Raw genomic sequence first — 24460 nt, forward strand, 5'->3', positions numbered from 1 at the left:
AAAGAGGCAAAAGCCCCAGTAGTCACGTAACATTACGGTTTACGGTTTAACAAGGATTACGGTTCCTGGTCTCGAACGGAGGCAAGCAAAGGCGGCGCCATGCCCATCGGATCGAGTAACTTGTCCGAGCGGCTCGCTGCATCGTGCTGTTTGATAAGTGTTGTCGGTGTATTTTGTCTTGTCTTGTGGATTGAGGTGCCTTTGAGGCGGGTATTTGCAGGTTATGTTTGAACCTGGAGTGGAATGCACGGATTAGATCAGAGAACAACACGCGTCGCGTTGTAACGGTCACATGTGGCCGTTAGGCAAAGTCAAGAGGTATACGTAACAAACGCAGTTGGTGCAATTTGTGGCAGAAAGTAAAGCAGCTGGCAAGAGTCAACGACTGAAGAGGCAAGAGGTAAAAGGAAACGAAACCACAAGGCCACAGCCCTCTGATTTCCGGTCAGATGTGCTGAGTCAATGGCTGTGCGTGTCTTCTGAACAAGGCCCCTGCGAGTTGGTATGTTTGCGATGTCGGCATGGTGTAATTGGTAGTACACTTGACCAGAAACCAGACAGGTATGGGTTCGAGTCTCGTTACCGACACTTCGCTGACTCTTTACCGATTGCCTTACTTTCTATTTTGAGCTGCTTGCGTGTTGACGAGGGCTGTGTTTGTGTAGTCTTAATTATTCTCTAGCCTCATCCATCTGCGTAACTATCATGTAACTTGTGGTTCGCCCTTAACTGATGAAGGTACTTCACAGTTCATTTTCTCTTGGCCTCACCGTAATGCCTTCATCTTCGTCGCTATGTTGGTCGACACTTTTATGTTTTGTATTGTGCGGTGACTATGCAATTCTTATTGCAGTGCATGCAGTGTATTCTAGGTAATGCAAATAAATAATAATGCCTGTTATTTTGCCTATTGTGTTTCTGTTGCCCTCGGCATAACACCCCTACTGAAGGGTGTTGTCTTGCCTGGGGGAGTAGACATACACCAAAAAGGAAGTCAGTTGGGGTACCGCTGGATTACACCAAAAGAGGAGCTCAGAGGACACCCTTTCTGATGGGTGTAGTTCTGCCAGAGGGTGTGCATTTACACCAAAAAGGGAGTCAGGGTATCGCCAAATTACACCCAAAAAGGAGTTATATTTTTAGAGTGTACTGTTACGTAAAAGCAAAGCAGTTTAATAATATGACAAAACCCTGTACCACGGGTCGAGTCGGTGTCCAACTGATGGATGAACGACTTTAGTACCCGACACCACTTCCGGCGGGATTGTCGGGATAACGGTGAAACACTAAAATAAAATAAAAAAAGATGCGAATCGTCGCGCGCAGGTGATTATGTGTCACCCAGGAGAAATAGTATAGGACTATACCCACTTGCACATCCATCCTGCCTTACAGTAGCACAGGAGTCATTTTTAACACCCTGTTTTCTTCCTATAAAGTGTTAAGTACGCCAGTAAGATGCACCATGCGAAGTAATTCACACCACAGAGTCATAATTATCGCAGAAATTGAATTGAAGTACGCCGCAAAAAGCGACCGTACGCAACGGCGGTGGAGAGCAGTACCAGCCTGTTATCTGCCTGGGATCTTGCGCTGACGCTACAGGAATCACGCTCGCTGATTGGTCCAGAGAAATATTGTCGGCTACTCCGCTCTCGTCTTCTACTCGGCTGTTTGGGGTTCTGAAAAAGTGTTGCTAATGCCTCGGTCATGATTCGGCCGCTCCTTCTGTCCCCAGTTCTCCGGGATAACTGGCAAAACTGGTTTTACGGCAGCAAAGTAACAAGGCGCTGACACCCACTGACCGGCGAACCAGAACGAGTTCTCCCTGTAACGTCACCGGTGAGGTTACATCATACCTCCTCCTCCTCGTTATACCCGGAGTGGCGAGGTAAGGGTGAACGCGCGGAGCCATGTTTATATGAGTTTTTTTCTGGGAAACAAATTGCACACATCAAAACATTTCGCGCTATTCCGTAAAATGACACGCACACTTTCATCAGACGTCTTAACCTGAATTTTTTTTTGATGGCCCTCTGTACTTCTTTAAATTGTGATACAGCGCGTCATCCTCACGAAACATTCTAGTCGAAGAAAACGAAAAAAAGAGAGAAAAAGTTGTCTCCGGGCAAACGTTTCGCCGCGTATTATATGAGCACACGCATCGTGCTCGTTGCGATTGCAGTGCGTCTCTTCTTGTCGTCCTCTACGGAATATCTCGCGGTTGCGGCCTATGATACTTCTCACCGTTAGTAGTGCACGACAAGACATGACGTTCAGCATTTGTACCTTCGCTGCAGCTAAAATCAATTACGTTTTTGGCGTCTTCTACTGGCTATCTCAATTTTCTATTTTCACTTTGAAACACATTCCTGAAAATCACCAGAAAAGAAGAGAGAGAGATTCTGCAATATTTTGCATAGCCTTATGAAACGGAAGATTCCTTCTGATCTCGTAGGAGCTTTAATGCTAATTGAAGGGTGTTCTCGGCCACGGCTAGCGCGTTTTACATGAGTCGGCAGCGAATATCTTTGTCTTGTTGTTCGGTTTCGGATTGGAAATTATATTTTTCGGTGAAGGGCTACTTCAAACCTAAAGTCACTCATATACCGCCAAGTATTCATTGTCAGGAAAGCCTAAATTTCTTATCCCGGGATTTGGCCTCGCGAAATCTTGGGATTTCGGGACATGAAATTATGCCGAAATCCCGGGATTTTGGGATCCCGGGGTCCGAAGCCTAGTGTGACTTGCTACAGGGGTACATTACATTGTTGTAGCACTTTGCAATTTATGAATGGTCATGGCGTTGGCCTAGACGAGAGGGAAGTGAACGCGTTTGCAGGCGACACCCGTCTTTCTTTTTTTTTTTTGACATCATGGTGGTGACCGTTCTCAGATTGATGGGAACCCTGTCCGGACTGAGACAAGGGTTGAGGGCACGTAGCGAGGAGGCCTTGATTTTTGCTGAGCGACCCGTTACTTCACCAACAAACCGGAGCCATAGAGGGACCATGCAGCCTACTTTGTCGCTTTCGATGTATTTGGGAGTCCGCATCGAACTGCTAACGATGGCGTCGTGCACATCGACATTTGTCGTGATCACGTCGCTTACATTGTAACCCCGTGGTGTCGGACGATACTAACGACGTAACGAAACACACTATATGTGCAGTCACTAGGGGGTTTCAGCAGGTCGCAAACGCTCTACGAAAACGATGCAATAAAAGGAGCTTGCCAAACAAAGATCCATAACATGATGCCGGCCACTTCAAAGAAATCAGTGCTTATCGTGTTTTAGGAACCGCTATCATGAACACCTTCCAATCTGCTACATCCTCGCCCGCCGAAACGTTTCTTATCAGCCGAGGCGCGCAATAAAGAAACAAACGAAGGGTAGATAGCGCATCGCGAGAGCGAAAGTGCCCCTCTCCACTGACGCTACACTTCCGAGGCCCAAAAGCGCGTTAAAGAAATTCTATGGCATTTAAAAAAGTTGTCATGGTGTAATGGTAGTAGCCGGGCACAAACGGACTTTTGGTCAACTGCCGCCCCTCCGCGATCAGGCTAGAGTTCATCCTCTTTTTTTTTAAATAAAATCTATAAGCCAACCGTCGACGACTCATGTATCGTGGAAAACAGCACGTTTAATCTCCATGGTCATACCACCTTCTCACAATAGAGAATACTGGTTCCCGGTATTATAGAACAGTAATTAACAGGACTACCATTAACGATAAGGAAGTTTTAATCGCTCCGGTCTTGGTGTCGTTGAGTACATGGCTGATTGTTTTTATTGCACTTGAAACACTCAAAAATTTCTGTAATGGATTACAATTGTTTCATTCTATACATGCTTGCGATCTACTAGTCATCAGAAAGACAGGCGCAGAGAGCAGGGTCATGAACTGGTATCTTCGTGGGTCCACAAAGGAGGTCGTAGACGAACTCGCAACAGACGTCCACGGGAGCCTCCAGGTTATTCACCATCAAGAAACACCCAGTGCCTGTGCGGGAAACGCATACTGTTGTTAGAAAGTTGTCAGTATTACTTTGCTAGTCTCATTGTTCTGGTGAGTGAAAGGGAATAAATTATTTCTTCTGGTGGCACTTTCGACAGGATTCGTCGAATAATTCTCGAATATGATGCTCATAATGCCCACAAGGTTTGCTGGTTTATCGCAGAATGCTGAACGATGAAAACCGTACAAAAAGGTTAGTGGGATGCAAACTATACATATATTTTTCAATCATCACTCGAGGCACGTTATTGTAGGGGTGAAGTTCCATTCTCGCTATATCAAGCGCAGCCACGCAAGATATTTTCGCTGAAGGCTATCACTGCCATGACGTAGCAGCCTGGGGCGCGTTGTTGGCATTCTCCGGTGATCGCAGATCCTCGCCGTTGCCAGAGCAACGGAGCGTCCACGTGACCCTCGTCGTCACGTGCAGTTAAAGCGGCGTTGCTGGCCTCTTTCACACCGTCACTGCGCTCCTCGGTAACCGTCACCGGGGTGAGGGTGACAGACGACGGAAATCTTCGCGTCGTTCGTCGCCAGTGAGCGTCGCCAACCCAGAAAAATGGCGGAGCTCTACGCTTTCCTCGCTGATGTTGGCATATGTGAAGAAGAAGTCATCCGCGTATTTCGTCCTCACGTTGACGCACTGGCGGCCCTCTCAGACGATCAGTTTGTTGCACACTTTCGGCTCTCCAAAGATGCAGTACGAGAGGTGTGCAGCGCCGTTTCGGAGGACTTGAAGCGACGTACGTATAACCTCCTTTTTTTTCATTCGAACCGAGGTTGTTGTCATCGCCTTCTAAACAAATTTTGTGCATTATAAATGTAACAGAGAAGGAGATACATGAGCACAAGTGGAACAAGGAGTGTAATGTGGCATACGCACAAACTTTGATAGTCGCGCGACTTAAAAGCGAGATTAGTCATTGCTTTATGCCAAGACACTGTTCCTCTTACAGCGCAGCAGTGGCGCTCCACTACTCTCTCTGTGGAACAGAGAGTACTAATGGCACTGAGGTTCTATGCGACGGGTGCCTTCCTCGATAACATTGCGCATGAAGAATACTTCAGCACAACAAAGCGACCCGTGTCGGAAGCAATTCATGATGTAAGCTGGGCCATCATAAAGAACCTGGCACCAAGATACCTACGTTTTCCTACAACACCAGACGAGAAGCTTGCTGTGAAGCGTGGGTTCTACGACATAAAAGGCCTGCCTGGTTACCTTGGTATGTGACGTAAATGCATGCACCCATGTTGTACTTCTGTTCTTAATGGGAAGTTTCTTGCAGGTGCTGTTGATGGCACAGTCATCGCGATCATTGCGCCAAGTACTAGGGACCCACGCTTTGTCGATGGCAATTATTACAGCCATAAGGGGTACCATGCATTGAACGTGCTAGGGGTAGGCAGAAGTGAATTGAATTAGATTATGTACTTCTAAGGTTATGCAATAACTCCAGAGTAAGCAACGGTATGAACAGAGTTTCATATTGGCAGGTGTGTGACGCCAACCGTCGAATACTGCACATAAATGCACGGTACCCAGGAAGCTGTCACGACGCTGCCATCTGGAGCATGTGCAGGCTTCGTCAGAGAGCTTCAGCCCTTTTCGCAGAAGGAGAATGGCTGTTGGGTGAGTTAAGGATGTCGTCACACAAAAATGAATAGTACGCAAAGCTGGGATACCTATTTGTGTAAGTAGCATAGAAAGTGATGCAAACACCTCATCCCATCATCATTCACATTGTTGCTGTTGATGCAAACAGTGAAAGGGCTGAGAAACATTTTGAAGAAGATAGACAAAAATGTACAATATTTTTGGCATTTGTGATGATTTGTGATTGGCAAGTGTGATGCTTTTAATAGTTCAACTGTATTAGTTGCAATAACTGTTACAAAACATTTTTTTGTCCCACTTTTACATTTATGCAGTGACAAGTACAATCACAAAGAAGGAACTTGGTTAAATAATGAATATGAAACGGATAACATTTCGTCTTCCTGCTCTCTTCACAGGTGACCTCGGATACCCTCTCGAGCCCTGGCTCCTGACCACGTTTCGGAGTCCTGCAACAGAAAAGGAGGAAGCTTTTAATAAGGCTCACAGCAGCACTAGAGTTCGAATTGAGCAGTTATTTGGTGTGCTCAAGATGAGATTTCGATGTCTGCAACGTTACCGCACCTTGCATTTTGCACCGGACCGCGCTTGCAACATTATTACGGCATGTGCTGTTCTTCATAATATGTGCCTTGCTTACAATTTGCCCGAACCAACAGAGGAGAGTGAAGCAGTAGCTGCAGAAAACAACAGCGACCTTGAGGAAACTGATGACGAGGATTGGGAAACAGGGAATGACCCTACCAGCGAGAGTGAGACTCTCACATCACAGGGAATGCGCTTTCGGCAGAGAATTGTACACAGATACTTTTAGAAAAACGTGAAAAGAACATGGAGTCTTTATCAACATAACTAAAAGCTTGTTTTGGTCTGGTATAAGTTATTTTCAGTTCAGTATGCTTATTGCTGCGTAATTTTTTGTGCTACTTGTATATTGAATTTTGATTTGTAGAACTGGAGAGTCACGAATCCAGCCATACTCGAAAAACAAACCTATAAACAGTGTGCTTACACAAAATGGCTTCGATGTGCTCTAACTTTGTTAATATACATACACAGGAGCTGTTGAAATGTCACACAACTTAGGAGAGGTGGGTTGGCTTCCACTGAATTCAGGATGGACCCCTTTTAGCGTGCGTTTTTCTATAGCCATATGTACATTTGGGGCGAAGCATAAAGATGTGTTTGCAGGCTTTGAACTGCTTGTCTGTAACATCTAAATTTTTTCCGTTTCCCGATTACTACTCTACCTTGGTACATCAACATGAAGATGTATTAGTATCGCACCTTATCTTACAATGACTACCAAAGTGGGAACTTGCGTGCTTACGTGTCCCTTTATCGTTCTCTGTTTAGTATATGTGTGACGAGCTCTGTCAGGGGCCCGACCAGTGGTGTGAGGAGCTGCACACAGAAAGTCTGATTTAATTTTTTTGTGTGTGTGACACTGGCGGCACAATGGCCCTGATTATGAGGAAGGTAACTAACTAAATTAGGAAACTAGAATAGTATAGATGAATTTTCATTTTCACCTCACGCAGCTGCGCCACTTGGGTCACCAACCTCTCCTGCACTTCAATGATTTGGTTCGCAACACGTGGTGGAACCCTCCTACGCCTTCTGCGGCACGCTCGTGGTCGTTCCACACGAATTTGAGTAGCTGTGGCACCTTGTGGCGGGTTTGCATCCTCCATGATGGGGGTGACCGAGATGGAGACACCGGGGGGGGAGGTTGCTGGCTGGGGACTAGCCAGATTGGGCACTGGCGTGCTTCTTTCAGGGACGGTGTCCTGTAAAAGCAATAAAAAAAAGCGGTCTTTGAATTGGGAATATATGATTGGTGTGCATACCACAGGTACACGGCCCTCTTGATGCGAGATTGTGGCCTCCTCTGCTGGTTGGGGAGGGGCCTGCAAAACCGTACAGTTTGCATGCTATTAAGTACATGATGAAATTATTTTATCTCTGTTCAGTAATCATGCAATATAAAAGTTCACCGCAGATAGGTTTGACATGGAGCACATGTAATGTGACATAGTACACTTACTTCTGGTGGTAGCAGTTCGCCGTCTTCGGTAAGGTTTGCGCCACCAGCAATCCCTACCACCGTGTCCCAGCCAACCAAGGCCACTACGCGAGAGTCCAGACCATGGAGACAAGACGCGACGTCCACAACGCGCGCCACGTCTTCCTCCCCAGGCTCTGTCCCCTCGCGTAATTCCATGCCACCTCCACCACCAGTCGCCGTGATGTTGCAGATACTCGCCCGTACATTTCTGCGGACACGGTACCGCCAGTTTCTCCACAGTACCTGCCACCCGCCAGTGTTTTTCACAATGCCTCCTAGGGCATTTAGGGTCGACGCGATATCGTCCCACTTTTTCTTTCGGTCCTGCTTGGTTTCCCCTGGCTGGAACGTACGGTTATTACACAGCTCAGGGTATTGTTCCATGAACGCAAGCAACTGCATCTTCTGAGCCTCCGACATTGCCATACTTCTGAAATGCGAAAGTAGTTGAACATGGTCATATTTTCATCCGTGACGATTAGGGAAGCGATAAAATCGCCCAGTAAGGTTCATCATACTTATAAAATTGCAAAACTTACCAAATCTTCGTAAATGACTAGCTTTCCAGGCTTGTTTGAACTTTTTATCTAGCTTCCGCACAGCGCGCCGACTCACACAAAGAAGCAGGGAGCAGACGACCCTTAGCAACACGTCATTGGCCGACTTATCGTATCCGCAACATATTTTGTGTTACTGACTTTTAATTAGAGTGTGAAATTTAACGTTTTTTTACAAAACGAAAAGCTATGTGTTATCAAGTTCAGAACATGCTTGATACGCAAGAAGAAATTAGTTTTTGCACCGGTAAACAAGCGTCGGGTTTCAAGAGTAATGTCGCTGGAGCGTCGCGGAAAGGAGGGCAGGAGAGGAGGTGAATGGCGTTGCGTTGGAATGGTGTTGTTGGCGGCTGGGAGGGTATTGTCATCCTGCCAGCGTCGCAGTGACGATGACGAGCTGCGAATGCGAGCGACGTCGCGATGACTTGGCCGACAACGCGCCCCTGGTCGGCACTCCCACGGATCCTCTCGGGTCGCGAAATGACATCGACCTCACTCATTCTCTTACGGACTCTTTGAAGGAGATGAGGGGGTTCTAGAGCTCGTATGGATGAAAAATCTCTCGTGAGCATTACAGGGTAAAAGTGCCCGTTCCTGCCTGAAGACTGGGAGATCGTTGGTTCGAATCCTGCCAAGGACTGTGCTGACTCCGGTTTTCCTTGGGTTTTCTCGCAGACTTTCCAGACGAATGTCGGCACAATTCCCCCTGATATCGTCCCAAAACGCGTGCTAATTAATCCCCTGTCTCCGATTTCTCCCTGTTGTCCTCTCTCCATCTGTCTGCCGCTCATTGCCACAGTTGTTTCGCAGCGCTTACATGGAACTTAGAAAAAGTTTTGTTGTTTCTAAAAAAAACGAAAATTTTATGGAGGTGTCTTTCACTGCTCCCGTAATGTTGATATATAATACCATATTTGATACATCCCACACTGCTTGTGCTACACAAGGGTACTGTGATAGCGACACGACGAGACAACGGAAGATATTTCGTGATTCTTCTGGTCCGCGAATGGCCACTCTGGCAACTACTCTAGAGGTTCCGCACGTGTGTCGGGATACACTAGGCCGCAGGTTTGTTACTAAAGGAGACAAAAGCGTCTTCCCATCTATCTATCTATCTGGTGAGTCTAGCAGGTTGAAGCTCCGTCTCAAGGAATACAATTGGACACTGTTATGTTGCACTGTTAATGTACGAATCCTGGCACCGGTGTGCTCTTTCCGTGCACCGGGTTTTTGCTATGTACTGTCTTATACTCTTCCAGATAAATGTCGGTACACTTTCCTAAGCAGGACGCACGAGACCTTGCATTCTGAAGCAGCCGAAACAAGGAACATCTTTCGTTTTCATCATGGGCGTTTCTCATCTGTAAACGGGTACGTACGCAGATCATCGCGCCAATGGTTAGGAGTCCGGTGATTGGAGTTGATTCAGCAGCTGCACATATCAGGCAGACAATAAACGGCTTCGTAACAACAACGTTTCGATCACCACCACCAAATGAACTGTCATGTGTCTTACCGTTCAGCTGAGGAGCTTTACCCACAACACAATTCCCGCAACTGACGTACAACGCCGCATAGAACACGTAATTGACGCCAGAGTCTGCAAAAATAAGAAGGAAAGACACAACATCTTACACCCTTCCGGCGTATAATATATGACTGACAAACTGCAACGCTTTCTAACGTTGAAATTAAAAATGGCGCTGAGACTATTCTGCGCATTGACAGGATAGAAGTCTATGCGGTCACTAGCTGAAATGAGCGAGGGGCTCTGACGCATCAGTTTTCTTCCCATTCTCTTGTTTGCTTCGAACTCTGCAGGGACGCAACTCTACACATATTACAACACAACAGCAATGAGTGCTACCTTTTGCAAATTTCCACCACAGTTCTTCTTTCGAGCCCATTCTACCATGATTGTTTTCCATGGGGGCCCAGTAAACATAGCCGGATTGATTACAACTTGATATACAAGTCTAGACCCTAAGTTTCAAGTGTTACAAAATTTTCAATATTCCTCTCTTTTATGACCTCTTGTCCAAATAATCTATCTTATTACAATGAACCACAAAATAACACATGAGGATGAAGGTCTCACCGAAAAAAAAAAATGAGCGACTTCCTTTTCTTTCTTTTCTTTTTTTTTTCGAACCAACCACTAACAGCAGACGAAGGGGACTGCGGCGGTAGGTGGCGCCAGCTGTTGTGTTACCTCAAGTGCCGTTTATGCCAAAGGGTTCCTCCTGCCTATACCTGGAGCTCCACCCGTTCTTTCGGCTGTCTGACCAATCACGGGCCAAAATACAGTTCCCCATTATTGCAGGGCATCCAGTACTTATACCTCGCCCTTATTTACTGGGTGCCACCATTTTGGAGAAACTGGATTCATTCGATTGAAACGGATATCACTGGCAAATGACCAAAACGTTGGATGTTGCGTCCACTTTTATCAACGCCATCTGCATGGAGAGAGGCATGTTGGGATACTCAGAATTGCAGAAATGGCTGCTGGCAGAAGTGATTGGCCAGGAGAGCGGTAGAACCACTTCTTCGGGTACCCGGGTTCGAATCCCGGTGCCGACTGTGCTGTCTGGGGTTCTTCCTGGGTTTTCTTCAGACGCTCTCAGACATATGTCGGCACAGTTCCCTTAGAAGTCGGCCCAGGACGCACATTCCCCCAGGGCGTCAGTCGTGACGTTGCCCACATACGTGAGGCCGACAACGGCAAGCCCTTTCGCCACCACCACCACCACCATCGTAGCAGACGGCTGCCGGTATGAACTTAATCTCGTAACGTAACTAGGTTGAATCAGAAATGCGCGAAGATGTATGTATAAATAAAATTCAATGATAGAAAATGTTTTTTCTGTATTTATAAGAAACACGAACATTCTTCGGTAACATTAGGCCTAGTTGAGACCGCGATCCCAACAAATAGAAAGAAAGACGGCCCTCATACGTAAGATTTTACATTATATCATTGAATTGAATTGAATGTTCGAAGAAGAAGAATGTCAATGTTATTTTATTTTCGTGTAAATAATGATGGCGGTGCGAACGTTGAAGGTGATTTTGCAGACGCGTACATGAGGATCAGTGGTGTAGCCATGGGGGGGGGGGGGGGGACTCAAGCCCTCCCTACCTGCCACCGACCGACTCACACAAATTGTGCAAATCCGAGAATATAATATGGGGGGACAAGTGTGACGATCCCCAAAGTTCTTGCAGTTCATGGCGTCTATCTAAGCAGCACTCTTGATTGGTTTTCAATTGCTCGTGAAGCCCTATACATGTATAGCCGTACTGTGAATGTCCAAATCAACTATTTTCATTCCTTTTCGTTTTTTTTTTTTTTTTCATCTGCAGTTTGCAGTGTGCAAAGTATCTGTGTGTTGTCGCACACAGGATCAGCGGGGAGGGGGGCGATTTTACGTATCGAGCCCCCTCTACTTTGGAGGTCAGGCTACGCCACTGATGAGGATATATACTCACAGTATGACATTTAAGCAGTCTGTGAAAAAAATTTGCCACTAAATCTCCGCTTCGCCGTTCCAAGCACCAACCTCCAATTTGGCGAAACTTCGGTGTCCTGGCGCGGTCCCCATAGAAAACAGTAACCAATGAAATGCGCCCAAGTTTGATTGACAGGTCAAGCCTCTTTTTTTAGGCTCCTCCTAATGGCCAGACTCCCTTTAATACACAGCATTGTGTTACCCTTGACAGTCTTTTGACGCCATTACCTTGCATCGTTGTGACCACTGCCCCCCTTGCCACGTGGTCGACAACGATGCGTCGTTTCGTTAACGTGCTGCAGCTGCCGAATCTCTCGCCGTAAAGAAGTCCCTGTTGCAGAAATTAACCAGAACCATTGAACCTTTTAACATTTTAACCTTTGAACATCGTAATAATCCGGGCCTAACGTTGCCAGACACCTGTGATCATGTGCGACGCCACGATGGTCGGGTCTGTGGATTAATTTTGACCACCTGAGGGTTCTTTAACGTGCGCCGAAATCTCACCACACGGCACACCACATTTAACGTCCCTCGCGGAAGACGGCGTGTCTGAGCAACTTGTACCCTTCCACCAACTTACAACATTCCTCGGCCGTGTTTGAACCTGCGATCTTGGGATCAGCAGGCGGACACGCTACCGACTGAGCCACCGAGGCCCGCCCTTTGAGCATTGTACCACCACCAGAGACTACAGTGTGCTTATGGAAGTGTGTGCACGGGTGGTAGCAGTGCCCGGGAGGTGGGTAAAACACTTCCAACGTGGGAACACTTGCATCGAAAATCAGTCTCGGAGCGGTCGCCCTCTGACAGCTTCAACTGAAGAGAACACAGGGAGAGTGGGCGCGATTATATTATTAAAAGGACATATAGGCGTGTGACTGTGGACATCGTAGCCGGGAAACTTGGAATAGGGCACAATACAATGCAGGGGACGATTGGAAACTTTTTGAATTGGAAAGTTTGCACTCTGTGGATCGCGCGCTTATTGACCGAAGACCACAAAGCGTCATCGAAAAACCATCACCTCAGAACTGTCGCAGTGATACCGGCACGAAGGCGACGACTTTTTACTGTGCATTGTGACGAAAGTTGGCTCCACTATTTTGAGCCTGAAAAGAAACTGCAGAGTATGGAATGGCGCCATCTCGATTCTCCGTCAACAAAGGTAGGAAAAGATGTCAATTGCGATGGGCATGGTCTTCTGGGGGGCTTTATTTTGGTCACATTCCTGAGCCAAACCATCACTGCTGCCTGTTATGTCCAGGAGCTAGAAAAGCTCCACCGTGCATTACGCGACAAGAATGCTCCTGGATGACAACGCTGGCCCCACGTGAGCAGCAATTGCGAAGATAGCCGGAAGTTCTTCCACACCCACCTTAACCCCCGATGTGACACCGTTCGACTACCATGAGTTCGGATTTGTGAAGGACTAGCTGCGCGAGTAATGTCACGAGACAACTGAGACAATCAAGTGCGCCAGTGTCTTCGGATGATTGGAATTGATTTGTGCCGCAGACGAATTATCGAGCTTCTAGAACTATGGGAGAAATGGGTACAGCGAATGGGTACACACAAGAGGCCATTATGCAGAAAAATAAAGGAAATACTCTAGATTAAAACGGTTAATGTTGTGTGCCACTATAATAAAGCATTATGTACTACAAAAAATAAATAAGTTGCTCGTGACTTTCGGTACGATCAGTGGCAGTATTAGAGCGGGGGCGGGCGGGGGGGGGGGGGCATCATGCCTACGTGGCCACCACGGCGCGGCAAGTTCTTTAGCGCCGTCACTGGGCACGGCCTTCGTAAAAGGTGACATCCACGCTGTTGGTTTGTCCAAACATGCGCTGGTTTACAGGGACCGTAAACAGGTATACAAGATGTGTATTTCTCCGCGTTATATTGTATTATTCCAACTTAGGCAGTGAAAGCTCCTTGCAATTACTAGCGCTCAAAGCCAAAAGGCGCTTGCATACGGATGAAATATTCACTGCACTCTTTCGCTTTTTACCTCTGCTCGGCGCTCCAACTTTACGTCATTTTGACGTGGCGCTTTCCTATAGCCAATTGCGGTCAAGGGTTCCACGTACGATTTTATTTCACTTGCTGAAACGGACTAGTTGAATGTGAGTCTTATTATGTTCAAAATCCTAACAATTACAACCCCAAACTGGAAAAGAAATGCGTTCAATTTAGATATCACACGCGCACTACGTTTTCCGCGCAGTAGCACGCACCACACCGCGAGCGTGAATGCATATGAGGAGTTACAGTTCCGGAATCTTAGGTAGGTGTATGGTAGGTGCGCGATAGGTCATCTTTCTCATCTTCGAATGGTTCCGACGACTGCCGTGCTTTGGTTTGACGCGTCATGGCGTTACCAGCTCGCGTGGCACAGTGGTTAGCGTGCTGGTCGTGTCACGTCGTTACTGGGAGGCGCCCGGGTTCGAATCGCGCCCAATTGTTGCCGTTTGCGCCAGCCGAAGACGTTGGAAGTGTCATGACGCTTAATTTCGGGACCACAGAGCGCAAAATGTAGTTCCACACAAACAAACTGAGCAATCCGCCTCACAGCTGATAATGAAGCCTGTTGATTGGCTGGTAATTTGAAACGTCATGTTCGGAGCTTGGCCCCAAGATTGGACGGCAGAAGGCTCGTACCACGTGACGTATGCGTGGTGGAGAGAGGCGCGCTGGTTACTCACCTTTGAAAGCACTTATATGGGTCACTGAGCTGAACGAAATGTATATTTGCGTATTATGACGTGCGTTCTCTCACAATTATTTGTGAAATGTTTGGCGGCCTGTTTACGGCTCCTTTACTATGTCGAAGGAATCCACACTGCGGAACATCTTCCGCTGATCTGCCTAGTCCTGATGTCGTAGTCCGAATATGTCTTCCCAATTCCTGACCAGTACTAGAACCAACATCGGTAATGCGCGAGCGCCTCCCGGTTCTCTCATGCTCAGTTAACTTTTTCTGGCAACTTTCTCTCTAGTTTCAAGCCTCGCGAAACGTTACAGTTACGATACCTACCTTTATCAACTGAATATTTAGCCTTGTTCTTGACAGTGTAACACGGTGATGACGCAATGGGCAAGGTTTTGTTGTTCACGATTCTGGAATGATAGACAAGTGTTATTTGGTGGACAACAGCTGATAACTTGCAGATCGGACAAATGTTTTCCACGTGTAAAATAGTCTGATATGATTTAATCGTAGAAACGCTATATCGATAAACACACATACACACATAAATGGGATGATGATGTCGTGAGTCATTCACCGCCGCTATGGCAGTACACTGCCCCATTGCGCTTGTGGAAGGGATGAGGAAGGGATGATGATGGAAAGGTGTCCTATTAGAGTTCGTCCATTAGTCCAGTGCTGGAGAGGAACTCAGCAGCAACTCGTAGGCCTTGCACCTGATGTGAGGGGTCCGACCATGACCCGCGAATTTGTATTCAAGTGTGCGTGGAGGTCCGCATATCTGAATTTTCAATATGCGTGGAACTAATTTATGCTGTCGCCAAATTTCCTGTCCGTGTGTCCGAACCATGTCCTATTAGATTATGCCGGACCACGTGATAATCGGCAACTCCTATATGCAGAAACCCGTCCCGTACGATCCGCTAGGGGCGCTACACATCGGAGGTCTCCATCATGAATTGATAGTGGAAATTTGCTGAACGTGCAGAAGCGGACATACGGCCGTATAGCGGACGACAGCAGAAGCTCCCATGAAAACTATGGAGGCGCTTAGAATGATGATGTTATCAATTTACAACTTTAGCAAGAACACATCTCAGTGGGACATGCACCGCTTACAAAAAAAATCATAAGGCAGGCTCGAGCACGAGGTATACTTGTAGCAACTGAGAAAGCAATAAACGCGACGATGAGCAGTGCCACCATTACCTTCCAAATTGCAGCGCTGGGGTGCAAATGACATGGTCGATATAATCTAGCAAGTGGGCCAAAGAGACTTGTACGTTGTACCTCAGTACCAGTGCCCCTGACTAGCGGCTGTAATTGAGCCTCTGTATATGCAATTAGGGGATAAGTCAACTTATCCCCTTTTTAGTATATTTTGTTGCAATGACTTCAACGTACGAGTATGCACCCGCCAGAGAAAATTTAGGACCATATTGCAATTTGTTGACCCACTACAGGAGGCTAAGAAACGGGAAATGCATGTGCGTCAATGGGATGGACATTCAGATCAGGCCCCATATCTACACATGTGTAGCAAACTTACAGGGACTTATCCCTAAAACGTCGATGAGTGTAGTCCGGCACTTATGCCAGCGAAAAAGGACAGCAACTCGTTCGTCGTCTCTTTCGTGGACCAACTGCCCAACGTAGCCTTTATTTAAAATATATACATGTCCGTAATGACTTTCCTCATTACAGCCCTTCTGTACATCAAAGAGGTGTCCCGACAGGTAGGGACGCCGTCCTATTGGGGAGGGTTGAATACGCAAGGTCACGGGACCCATCTTCCCTTTGGTACACTGCGACAGTGCGTCTCGTCACGTACACCAAATCCTTAAATTACTTTGCGGTTGGCCTTCGCTACATTCGGCCATCCTGCTCACATTTCGCCCTCGAAATGGCTTGACAACATTTGACTTGTGTTTAGATCACATTATCGCATACGTTGCAGAACACAAGGAACAAAATCTAGGCATGTTGTTAACAAACACAATGAATTACAATGGACTTAAGGGCATAGAACATCAATAAAATTCTCACTTAGCTCTAACCTTTATCAAGATGTGAAGCATACACTTTAGATGATTCGTCAAAGAACTTATTCACTATTGGTCAACTATACCTTCTTCCAGGAACACACAGCTTACACAAGTTAATCTTCATTATACATAGTTACAATGGGAACACAAACTCTTCGCATAAATCATTGCCTCACACACTACATCGAAGATGGCATAGACAATGAGTAATATAAGTGACATACATAAAACTTAATAATAACATCTGTCGTTATGGTAGATTAATAACAACAAATATCGCCGGTAACGCCTCAGCACAAAAATTATTCCCTTTCTTCCTCAGATTCGTCTTCGGCGGTTGTCTCTCCTTGGTCTCGGCATGAAAGCCAAAGCTGATCAGCATGTGCTGTGCTGCAATAATCTCGCCGTCCGCGTTTTTCTCTTAAATGCGTCACACGGTACGTGTCGTTGGGTAGCACGGCATCTATCACCATCGGCCCCCGGTACTTCTGCTGAGTTTTGGTTGGCTTCCCAGTATGAACGGGAAGACGCTTCACCAGAACAATGTCACCTACGTCATACTTGGGGGCAGCTCGTCGCCTTAGATTGTAGTAGTGCTGTTGTTTCATTTGTTGCCCTTCGATGGACTCCCGCGCCAGTTGTCTGACTTCATTGGGGGTTCTTTCTGAACCGTCATCGGCGTCCAGTGCTCTCAGCTGACTGTCGTGATGTCGGGCGTTAAATCCGTACAGTATTTGGAACGGCGTCATTTGCGTTGACTTATTTCGTGTTGTATTCAGATTACGTTGGATTTCATCGATGTGCCCCTCCCAATCCTTGTGGTCGGGCCGCTCAATTGCCGTTGCAATTCTTGGTATGATTGCTCTGTGCACTCGTTCGACCTGGCCGTTACCCTGGGGTCGTTGGGTGGAGATTTTGACATACTGAATGCCCTTCTCTTGGCAAAATTCCTCAAACTGCGACGACGTGAACGCAGTACCGCGGTCGGTAATGACCTTGAGGGGTACGTCGTAGGAATTGACGTAGTGGGTCAACGCCTTAAGCGTGCACTTTGCCGACGTATTTCGGACAGCGTACAGCTGTACGAACTTGCTGAAGTTGTCGACTATGACGAGCAGCTCCTGATTACGCTTCGTACTTGGTGTGAAGGGACCTAGATTATCTATATGTATTATCTCGAAAGGGCGCCCTCCTGGAGCGATGGGGTGGAGCACTCCAGCTTTTCTTCCTGAAGTTCCCTTGTGTAGTAGACACTCGATGCACTGTGATACGTGCCTTTTTACATATTTTCGCAAGCCCGGGAACCAATAGCGTCTCAAGATCTTGTTCGCAGTCTCTTCCGCATGACTATGTCCCATTAGGTCATGGTGTCTTATGGTTATCGCCTTGCGATTACTTTTGGGAATTGCGAACAATAGTTGTCGCTTCCCCACGTGATCTTCGTATGCTCTATACAGTAGCCCATCCTTAAGTACAAAATCTGTTACATCTCCTTTTTCTTGTTTGCTCCTTTCTTCTAGTTTCTTTTCAATTACGTGTCCCAGTTCTGCGTCAGTTCTCTGCACAGCTGAGATCCGGTTTACTTCGTCCATGGTAAAGAGAACATCGAGACGATCTTCCCGATCGCAGTCTCTGTCGCCACTGCATGGGGCACGACCTAAAGCGTCAACGTGGGCCATTTTTGTGCCTTCCCTGTGTCGTATGGTGAATTCGTAGTCTTGAATGAAATCCATCCATCTCGCGATTTGCGGCACTTTGGTCTTCATGGCGTTCATATACACAATCGCCTGACAATCTGTATACACTGTGAAGTGGATTCCCACCAAGAACGCTCGCAGTTTCTCGATTGACCACACAACTGCCATTAGCTCCAGTCTTGTGGAGTGATATCTTTGCTCAGTCTCGCTAGTCCGCCGGCTGACGCAGTGGACGAGATGCATCTCTCCGTCGTTACCCCTTTGGAGAAGCATCCCCGCAAGACCATCCTGGGAGGCATCCATATGGAGTTCTGTCTCTGCGGTGCGACTGTACAACGCTAGCACTGGCGCGCTGCATAATTCCTGCTTCAAAGACTCGAAAGCTCGTTCTTGTTCGTCGCTCCAGACGAATTCCTTCTCCTTCTTTGTAAGTTCCGTAAGCGGTCGTGCCTTCAATGCGTAATGTGGCACAAACCTTCGAAAATAACTGGTGAGCCCTAGGAAGTGCCGTACCTCGTGTACGTTTCTTGGCCTGGGGAACTGGCTCACAGCTTCTAGCTTGGCTGGGCCTGGTCGGATTCCATCTCGTGTGATCTTGAATCCTAGGAATGTTACTTCAGGCATAAAGAATTCCCATTTTGCGAGCTTTAGTGTGAGATTTGCTGTCTTAAAAGCCTGCAGCACCTTCTCGAGCGACTCCATCCCTTCCTCGACGGTTTTGTTCGCGATCAGAACGTCATCAAGGTAACACACTGCGGTGTCAAACCTAAGGTTCCCTAGAACCCTATTCATGAGTCTTTCAAACACACTGGGTGCATTGCAGAGCCCGAAACTCATGTAGACATATTCGTAATGTCCATCGGGAGTGATGAAAGCTGTTTTCTCGATAGACTCCGGACTCATTGGCACGTGCATGTAACCGCTGGCCAAATCCAACGTCGTAAAGTAGTTATTTCCGTTTAGCCTCTCCAGTTGATAATCGATTAATGGAAGCGGAAATCTATCCTTTTTTGTCTGCTGATTTAATCTCCTGTAATCAACAACTTTTCGGTACTCTCCATTTTTTTTTTTTTTTCTTTACGAGTATGACAGGGCTCGCGTACGGCGATACTGAATCTCGGACAATGCCGGCCTCCTTTAGTTCGCTGACAATGTGTCTCAAGTTTTCCCTTTCTTCGTGTGTCGCACAGTAGGGTCGGCTGTAAACCGGTTTCGCTCCTTCGACCTCCTCAATGACCATTGATGTAGTCTTCGTTTTCCCTAACTCGCTAAGTCGCATAGCAAAGCAGGGCCTGTACATGTTTAGCTTCGCTATGAGTGTGTCCATTTGTTCCCGTGTAACGTCTGGACCGACTTGGATATCCTCAGGCGTTATGGTCTCGGTCTCGCCTCGCCGAACTGCTAAAGCCATTCTTTCGTCAGACGTATCCTCACAGAGTCCGGAAGCGGTTTCCGCAAGTTCTATCTGTGCATCGACAGCCCTTCCATGCAAAACCCCTTCTTTATGAAAAGTGGGAAATCGCTGTCATTAGCCAATGGGACCCCGGTCACTCCGTCACGTAGCTGTAAAAGGCACTCGTGGTCGCTGTTCTTGCGTGACAGTATTACAAACGATGAATGTGTCCCTGCATTGGTACACGCCTTTACAAACTGAACTGTGTTGGGTGGTATTTCCACCGATTCTATGCTTTGCAACCTCTGCTTGCTTTCTGTAGGCTCCAGTTGGAAATTCTTGAAAGGACCGTCTTTGTTTGTCATAGAGCATCATTTGGTCCTTTGCCTTTATCATCACGGCATCGTCCCGATCTATAAAGGTGCGTCCGATCAATATATCGCAGCAAATCACTCTATCCTCCACGATGTACGCTTCCACTGATGCTACTACGTCGTCGACGGCCACTTCGACAGTCGTTTTTCCAAGTGGAACTGTTTTTGCCCGACCAAGTCCAAACAATACGTCGCTATCGTCCGCGGGTTGCACATCACTGCCTGTGCGAAGAGCCATAGACGCCGAAATAATAGTTACAGCGCTGCCCTGGTCGATAAAGGCCATTCCGACAAATTTGTCATTAATCGTCGCCTCCTTGGTGTACTTATCAGCGCTAGGTTTTCCCACACAAAGCGTCTCCCTTGAATTCGTGACAGTTTCTTTACAGTCGCGCCTTCCATGTACATACTGCTTACATCGCGTGCAGAACTTGGCCCGCTTATCTTTTGGACAGTCTCTTGCTAGGTGGTCTCCATATTCGTTACAGTTAAAACACTTCATCCTACCACGATAGTCTTTCGCGGGCGCATATCGTCCTCCTTTCTGCTTTGGGAGGGTTCCGGTATTACTTCGATCCCTGTCATGTGCTGCGCTCATCCCGAGTAGTTCTTTACGTTCTTGATCCAATTCCCGGCATCTTTTTGGGGCCCTCTGCTCTGGTTTCTCCAACCTGAAGAAGTCCCTGCAGCATTACGTCACGTCTTGCCTCCTGCAAGTGCAGATATTCCAGCAGCTGGCTTAGTTGATCCTGTTGTCCGGTCGCTCGTTGGTTTCCCTGTTGTGGTGGTGTTTCCGTAGAATCATGGTAGCTAGTGTCGTTGTGGGTACTTCCGTCATCGTCCTCGGCCGTTGTTGATACTGAACCGTTGCTTCTCAGTACAGGTGGCATCGTCGGTCCTCGGTCGCTCGTCGTACTTGATACGTCGTCGTCGCCCGTATAGCGACAGGTGGGCTGAAGGGGACTTATCCCACTTCTGAAATTGTAGCAAACTTACAGGGACTTATCCCTAAAACGTCGATGAGTGTAGTCCGGCACTTATGCCAGCGAAAAAGGACAGCAACTCGTTCGTCGTCTCTTTCGTGGACCAACTGCCCAACGTAGCCTTTATTTACAATATATACATGTCCGTAATGACTTTCCTCATTACAGCCCTTCTGTACATCAAAGAGGTGTCCCGACAGGTAGGGACGTCGTCCTATTGGGGAGGATTGAATACGCAAGGTCACGGGACACGTCTTCCCTTTGGTACACCGCGACAGTGCGTCTCGTCACGTACACCAAATCCTTAAATTACTTTGCGGTTGGCCTTCGCTACACATGCATGCAACTAGCGTAGCTTAAATTTTGCTACGAAGTTCGGCTTCCACTGGAAAAACACATTCTTCCTACCTCACGTGACTGTGTCAGAAGTGCTACTGAGCGCTGTAATAGGGGGAAAAAGGTGTGCACTAAGCTAAAAAGTCATATTATGCTGGTCATCTAGGACATTATTTTCGAGATTGTGCTCGTTTAGCAGCACGATAAGCCTGATCCAGGCTGCTCCACTACACACAGGTGACTTCACCCTACCTGGTATCACGATTGTTTTAGCCATCAAAGCCTGGCTCGTGGGAACTATTTTTTCTACATCAAACCCCTGTGCATGCGGTGTTACATTGCAAAAGGGGATATGTCATGCTCCTGAATTTTGTTCAGTTTCTGCTTAGTCACCGCATCATTTATTTTCACAGGCCAGAATGGACGGCTTGCTATTCCTTATTAAATGATTCGTTAGTACGGAAGACGTAGGGTGAGCACCCCAGTGAATGACTACTGAAGGGGATTGTTCTTTTCATAACATCATGAAAAAGTTTGTGGCTCTTGTATTAGAAATCAAATAATTGGAATGCACAGCATTTGGTGCTCGGAAGTACACTGGATGGAGAAAAAAAGAAAAGAAAAAACAGCTATGATCTATAACACATTTACTACGAAAAGACAATGCCTGGTAGGTGAATACCAGTGAATGGCTTTTTTGTATGAGATTTTTTATGAGATTTGTATTTTTCACCCACTGAGTGAATAGAGGAGACTGTTTCTCTGCATTTGGTAACCCGAACGTGATTGCCACCGTGTACAATAAACATATACAATAACAGAGTGGTTCATATGTCTACTTTCCTTGTTGTTGTTGTTGATGACGGTAGTGGTGGTGGTAGAAGAAAAAATATGGAGATGTGAGCCCGCTCACCGCGGGACAAGCTACTCCAGATCTAGTAGAGGAGAAAAAAAGGAAAGGAAAACTTCTAAAAAGACGAGAGCTCTGCTATGCTCTTAACGAAGGTGATGAGTGAGCGCCGTGCACCCTGACGATTAATCGCAAGCCATTCGCCCAGCACTTTCACGACGTCAAAGGTTCGGCTATCATTTTATTTCTCAAGCATGTTCTACTCTTCGCCTATGTACTGGTACGGCCAATACAACAAGTCCCATCCGAAATAATGATCTGAGGTACCTCGAAGTGGACACATGCTGGAGGAGGACCTTTCCTTAATTGAAATGTTTTCAGTCGTTCGAGCACGCCGCTGGTACATCTTTATCTATCTGGTTATCTTTCCGGACGGGGAGAAGATGGCGGTTGTGAAAGAACTCGCCGTTATCGGCCTCACAGAGGTGGGCAACGTCACGACCGACGCCCTGGGGGAATGTGCGTCATGGGCCGACTTCTAAGGAAACTGTGCCGACATATGTCTGAAGGCTACGGAGGAAAACCCTCAAAAAACACCAAACAGCACAGCTGGCACCGGGATTCGGGTACGTCCCAGTCTCGACGTGACATGGTCAGCACGCTAACCACTGTGCCACGCGAGGGAGAAGATCCTGAGCCCCGATATTCAACTTGTCGTTATCCCATAACGCGCGTTAAATGCATCACTTCTGCTCGTGATTCGGAACGAGCTCTTGCGCGACTCAACCAAAGCGGCTTTGGAACGCGCGAACTTTAGATATAACGATAACGATCGCTATGTGGAAGTTCAAGATCAGTTGAGGCTTTAAGATACGACATATACGAAGAAAACGCTTTTTCTATCTGGTTCCTGTTGGATATCGGACGGCTGTTCTGCTTGGGAAACACACAATACGGACACGACGCTAGGGTTATCTCAACCGTCCCATAATACCTCAAGACCTCAGGCTCTGGGGTAACCACAGGAACAAATTTTCAATAGGGGTGTCACGCTGTTGCTGCTGCTATGAGAGCGAGCAAGAGAAAAACTCGAAGCAGCTACAAAAACTCTCGCGGGCCTACCTGCTTGAACGAAGCACGCAGGCCTTCTGCTAACTAGGGGGTGTCTAGGAGGAATTGCCAATGGTCGGGTTTGCCGTTGCGCCGCACGCAAATCATGTTCGGTCACAGAGCAGGGCCGTCCTTCGTGTGCTGTAATGCTCTCGCATTTCGTACGCCTTTGGCAGTGCGCCACAATGATTTTTTTGTTTCAACAGAAAATTTATAGGCTATATTGAGACGTTTCAACATAATTTCCATAACAGTTTTCAACTTTTCATAAGGGTTAATACTGTTAAAGCTCAACAGAACAGCAGTAGTAACTCTGCAAATAGAGTGTGCGTTGAGAATTGCGCAATAAAAATTCATTTGAGTACTTTTTGAGCTAACTGGACTCACATTGATATTTTATTGAGCTTCTGCTTACTCAAAAGCAACTCAACAAGACGTTTACAGAAATTGAAAACTCATTACACTTGCTTTCTGAATTCCCCATAGTTTATTTGCCGAGCGAGTACTTAACGTTGTGTTGAAGGATATGGAGACCTCTCGTTGAGGACCCAAGAGCTTTTATTATTTCTCACATACCTCCCACGCTGAATACCCAGTCCACCTTTTACACGCAAGAGGTAAAACCACACCCTGATTGAATCGCCTGACTTCTGCGAGAAGTACACATATACACTTCGTTTTTCTGTTCATCGTAAAAAGTAAACCGGCCCCTCTGATCACCAGCAACGCTCTGAGCCTATCCCAGGATTTCGGGACACCCCAGATCCCAACACTACTCCTAGCCGAGTGACAAAGCTCTAATCCTTCCATGTCCCCACTTCAAATGCAGTGGGGAAGGATGGTTGAACCTAGCACAGATAACTCTTTGGCTGAAATTGAGGGAAACCTTGTAAGACATGGAACCGAACCGATGTGTGTGAGACCATCCCTTTCGCATGACAGTATCGTTCGGGAGGGTCCTAGAGGGGTGCGTTTCAAATACTTTGTTCTTTGTACTGTTTTGCTATGTTTTGTTTTTCTGACAAAAACATTACTTACACGGATCCATTTAAGATGTACTTCTCCTGAATCTTCACCACACTGTCCTGGATAGGACCGATTTGTGTGGCCCTGAAACAGTCTCCAAGGATGTCGTCGATCTCGTAATTGCGGTATAGCATATAGTATGACCGCGGTGTTTCA

At 46.9% G+C, this 24460-nt stretch overlaps 1 protein-coding gene across 1 annotated transcript; it reads right to left on the minus strand.

The window, feature by feature from the left end:
- Window positions 1-3864: 3864 nt before the first annotated feature.
- On the minus strand, window positions 3865-24460 carry LOC135370438 (uncharacterized). Its single transcript, XM_064604209.1, has 3 exons — window positions 24317-24460; window positions 14818-14900; window positions 3865-4004 (listed from the first exon to the last, which is right to left on the minus strand). Exons 1-3 carry the CDS (start codon window positions 24436-24438, stop codon window positions 3865-3867), a joined length of 345 nt encoding a protein of 114 aa, XP_064460279.1. The 5' UTR covers window positions 24439-24460.

Source organism: Ornithodoros turicata, chromosome 1 (genome assembly GCF_037126465.1).
Source record: "Ornithodoros turicata isolate Travis chromosome 1, ASM3712646v1, whole genome shotgun sequence".
NCBI lineage: Eukaryota > Metazoa > Arthropoda > Arachnida > Ixodida > Argasidae > Ornithodoros > Ornithodoros turicata.

What these genes read in the sequence shown, in the direction of transcription:
- LOC135370438 (XM_064604209.1), bottom strand. Translation starts at nt 24,438, where the DNA reads ATGCTATACCGCAATTACGAGATCGACGACATCCTTGGAGACTGTTTC. An exon ending in TACATCTTAAATGGATCCGT is followed by an intron (nt 14,901 to 24,316) that starts GTAAGTAATGTT and finishes CTATCATTCCAG; the next exon opens with AATCGTGAACAACAAAACCT. An exon ending in TAAATATTCAGTTGATAAAG is followed by an intron (nt 4,005 to 14,817) that starts GTAGGTATCGTA and finishes TTTCCCGCACAG; the next exon opens with GCACTGGGTGTTTCTTGATG.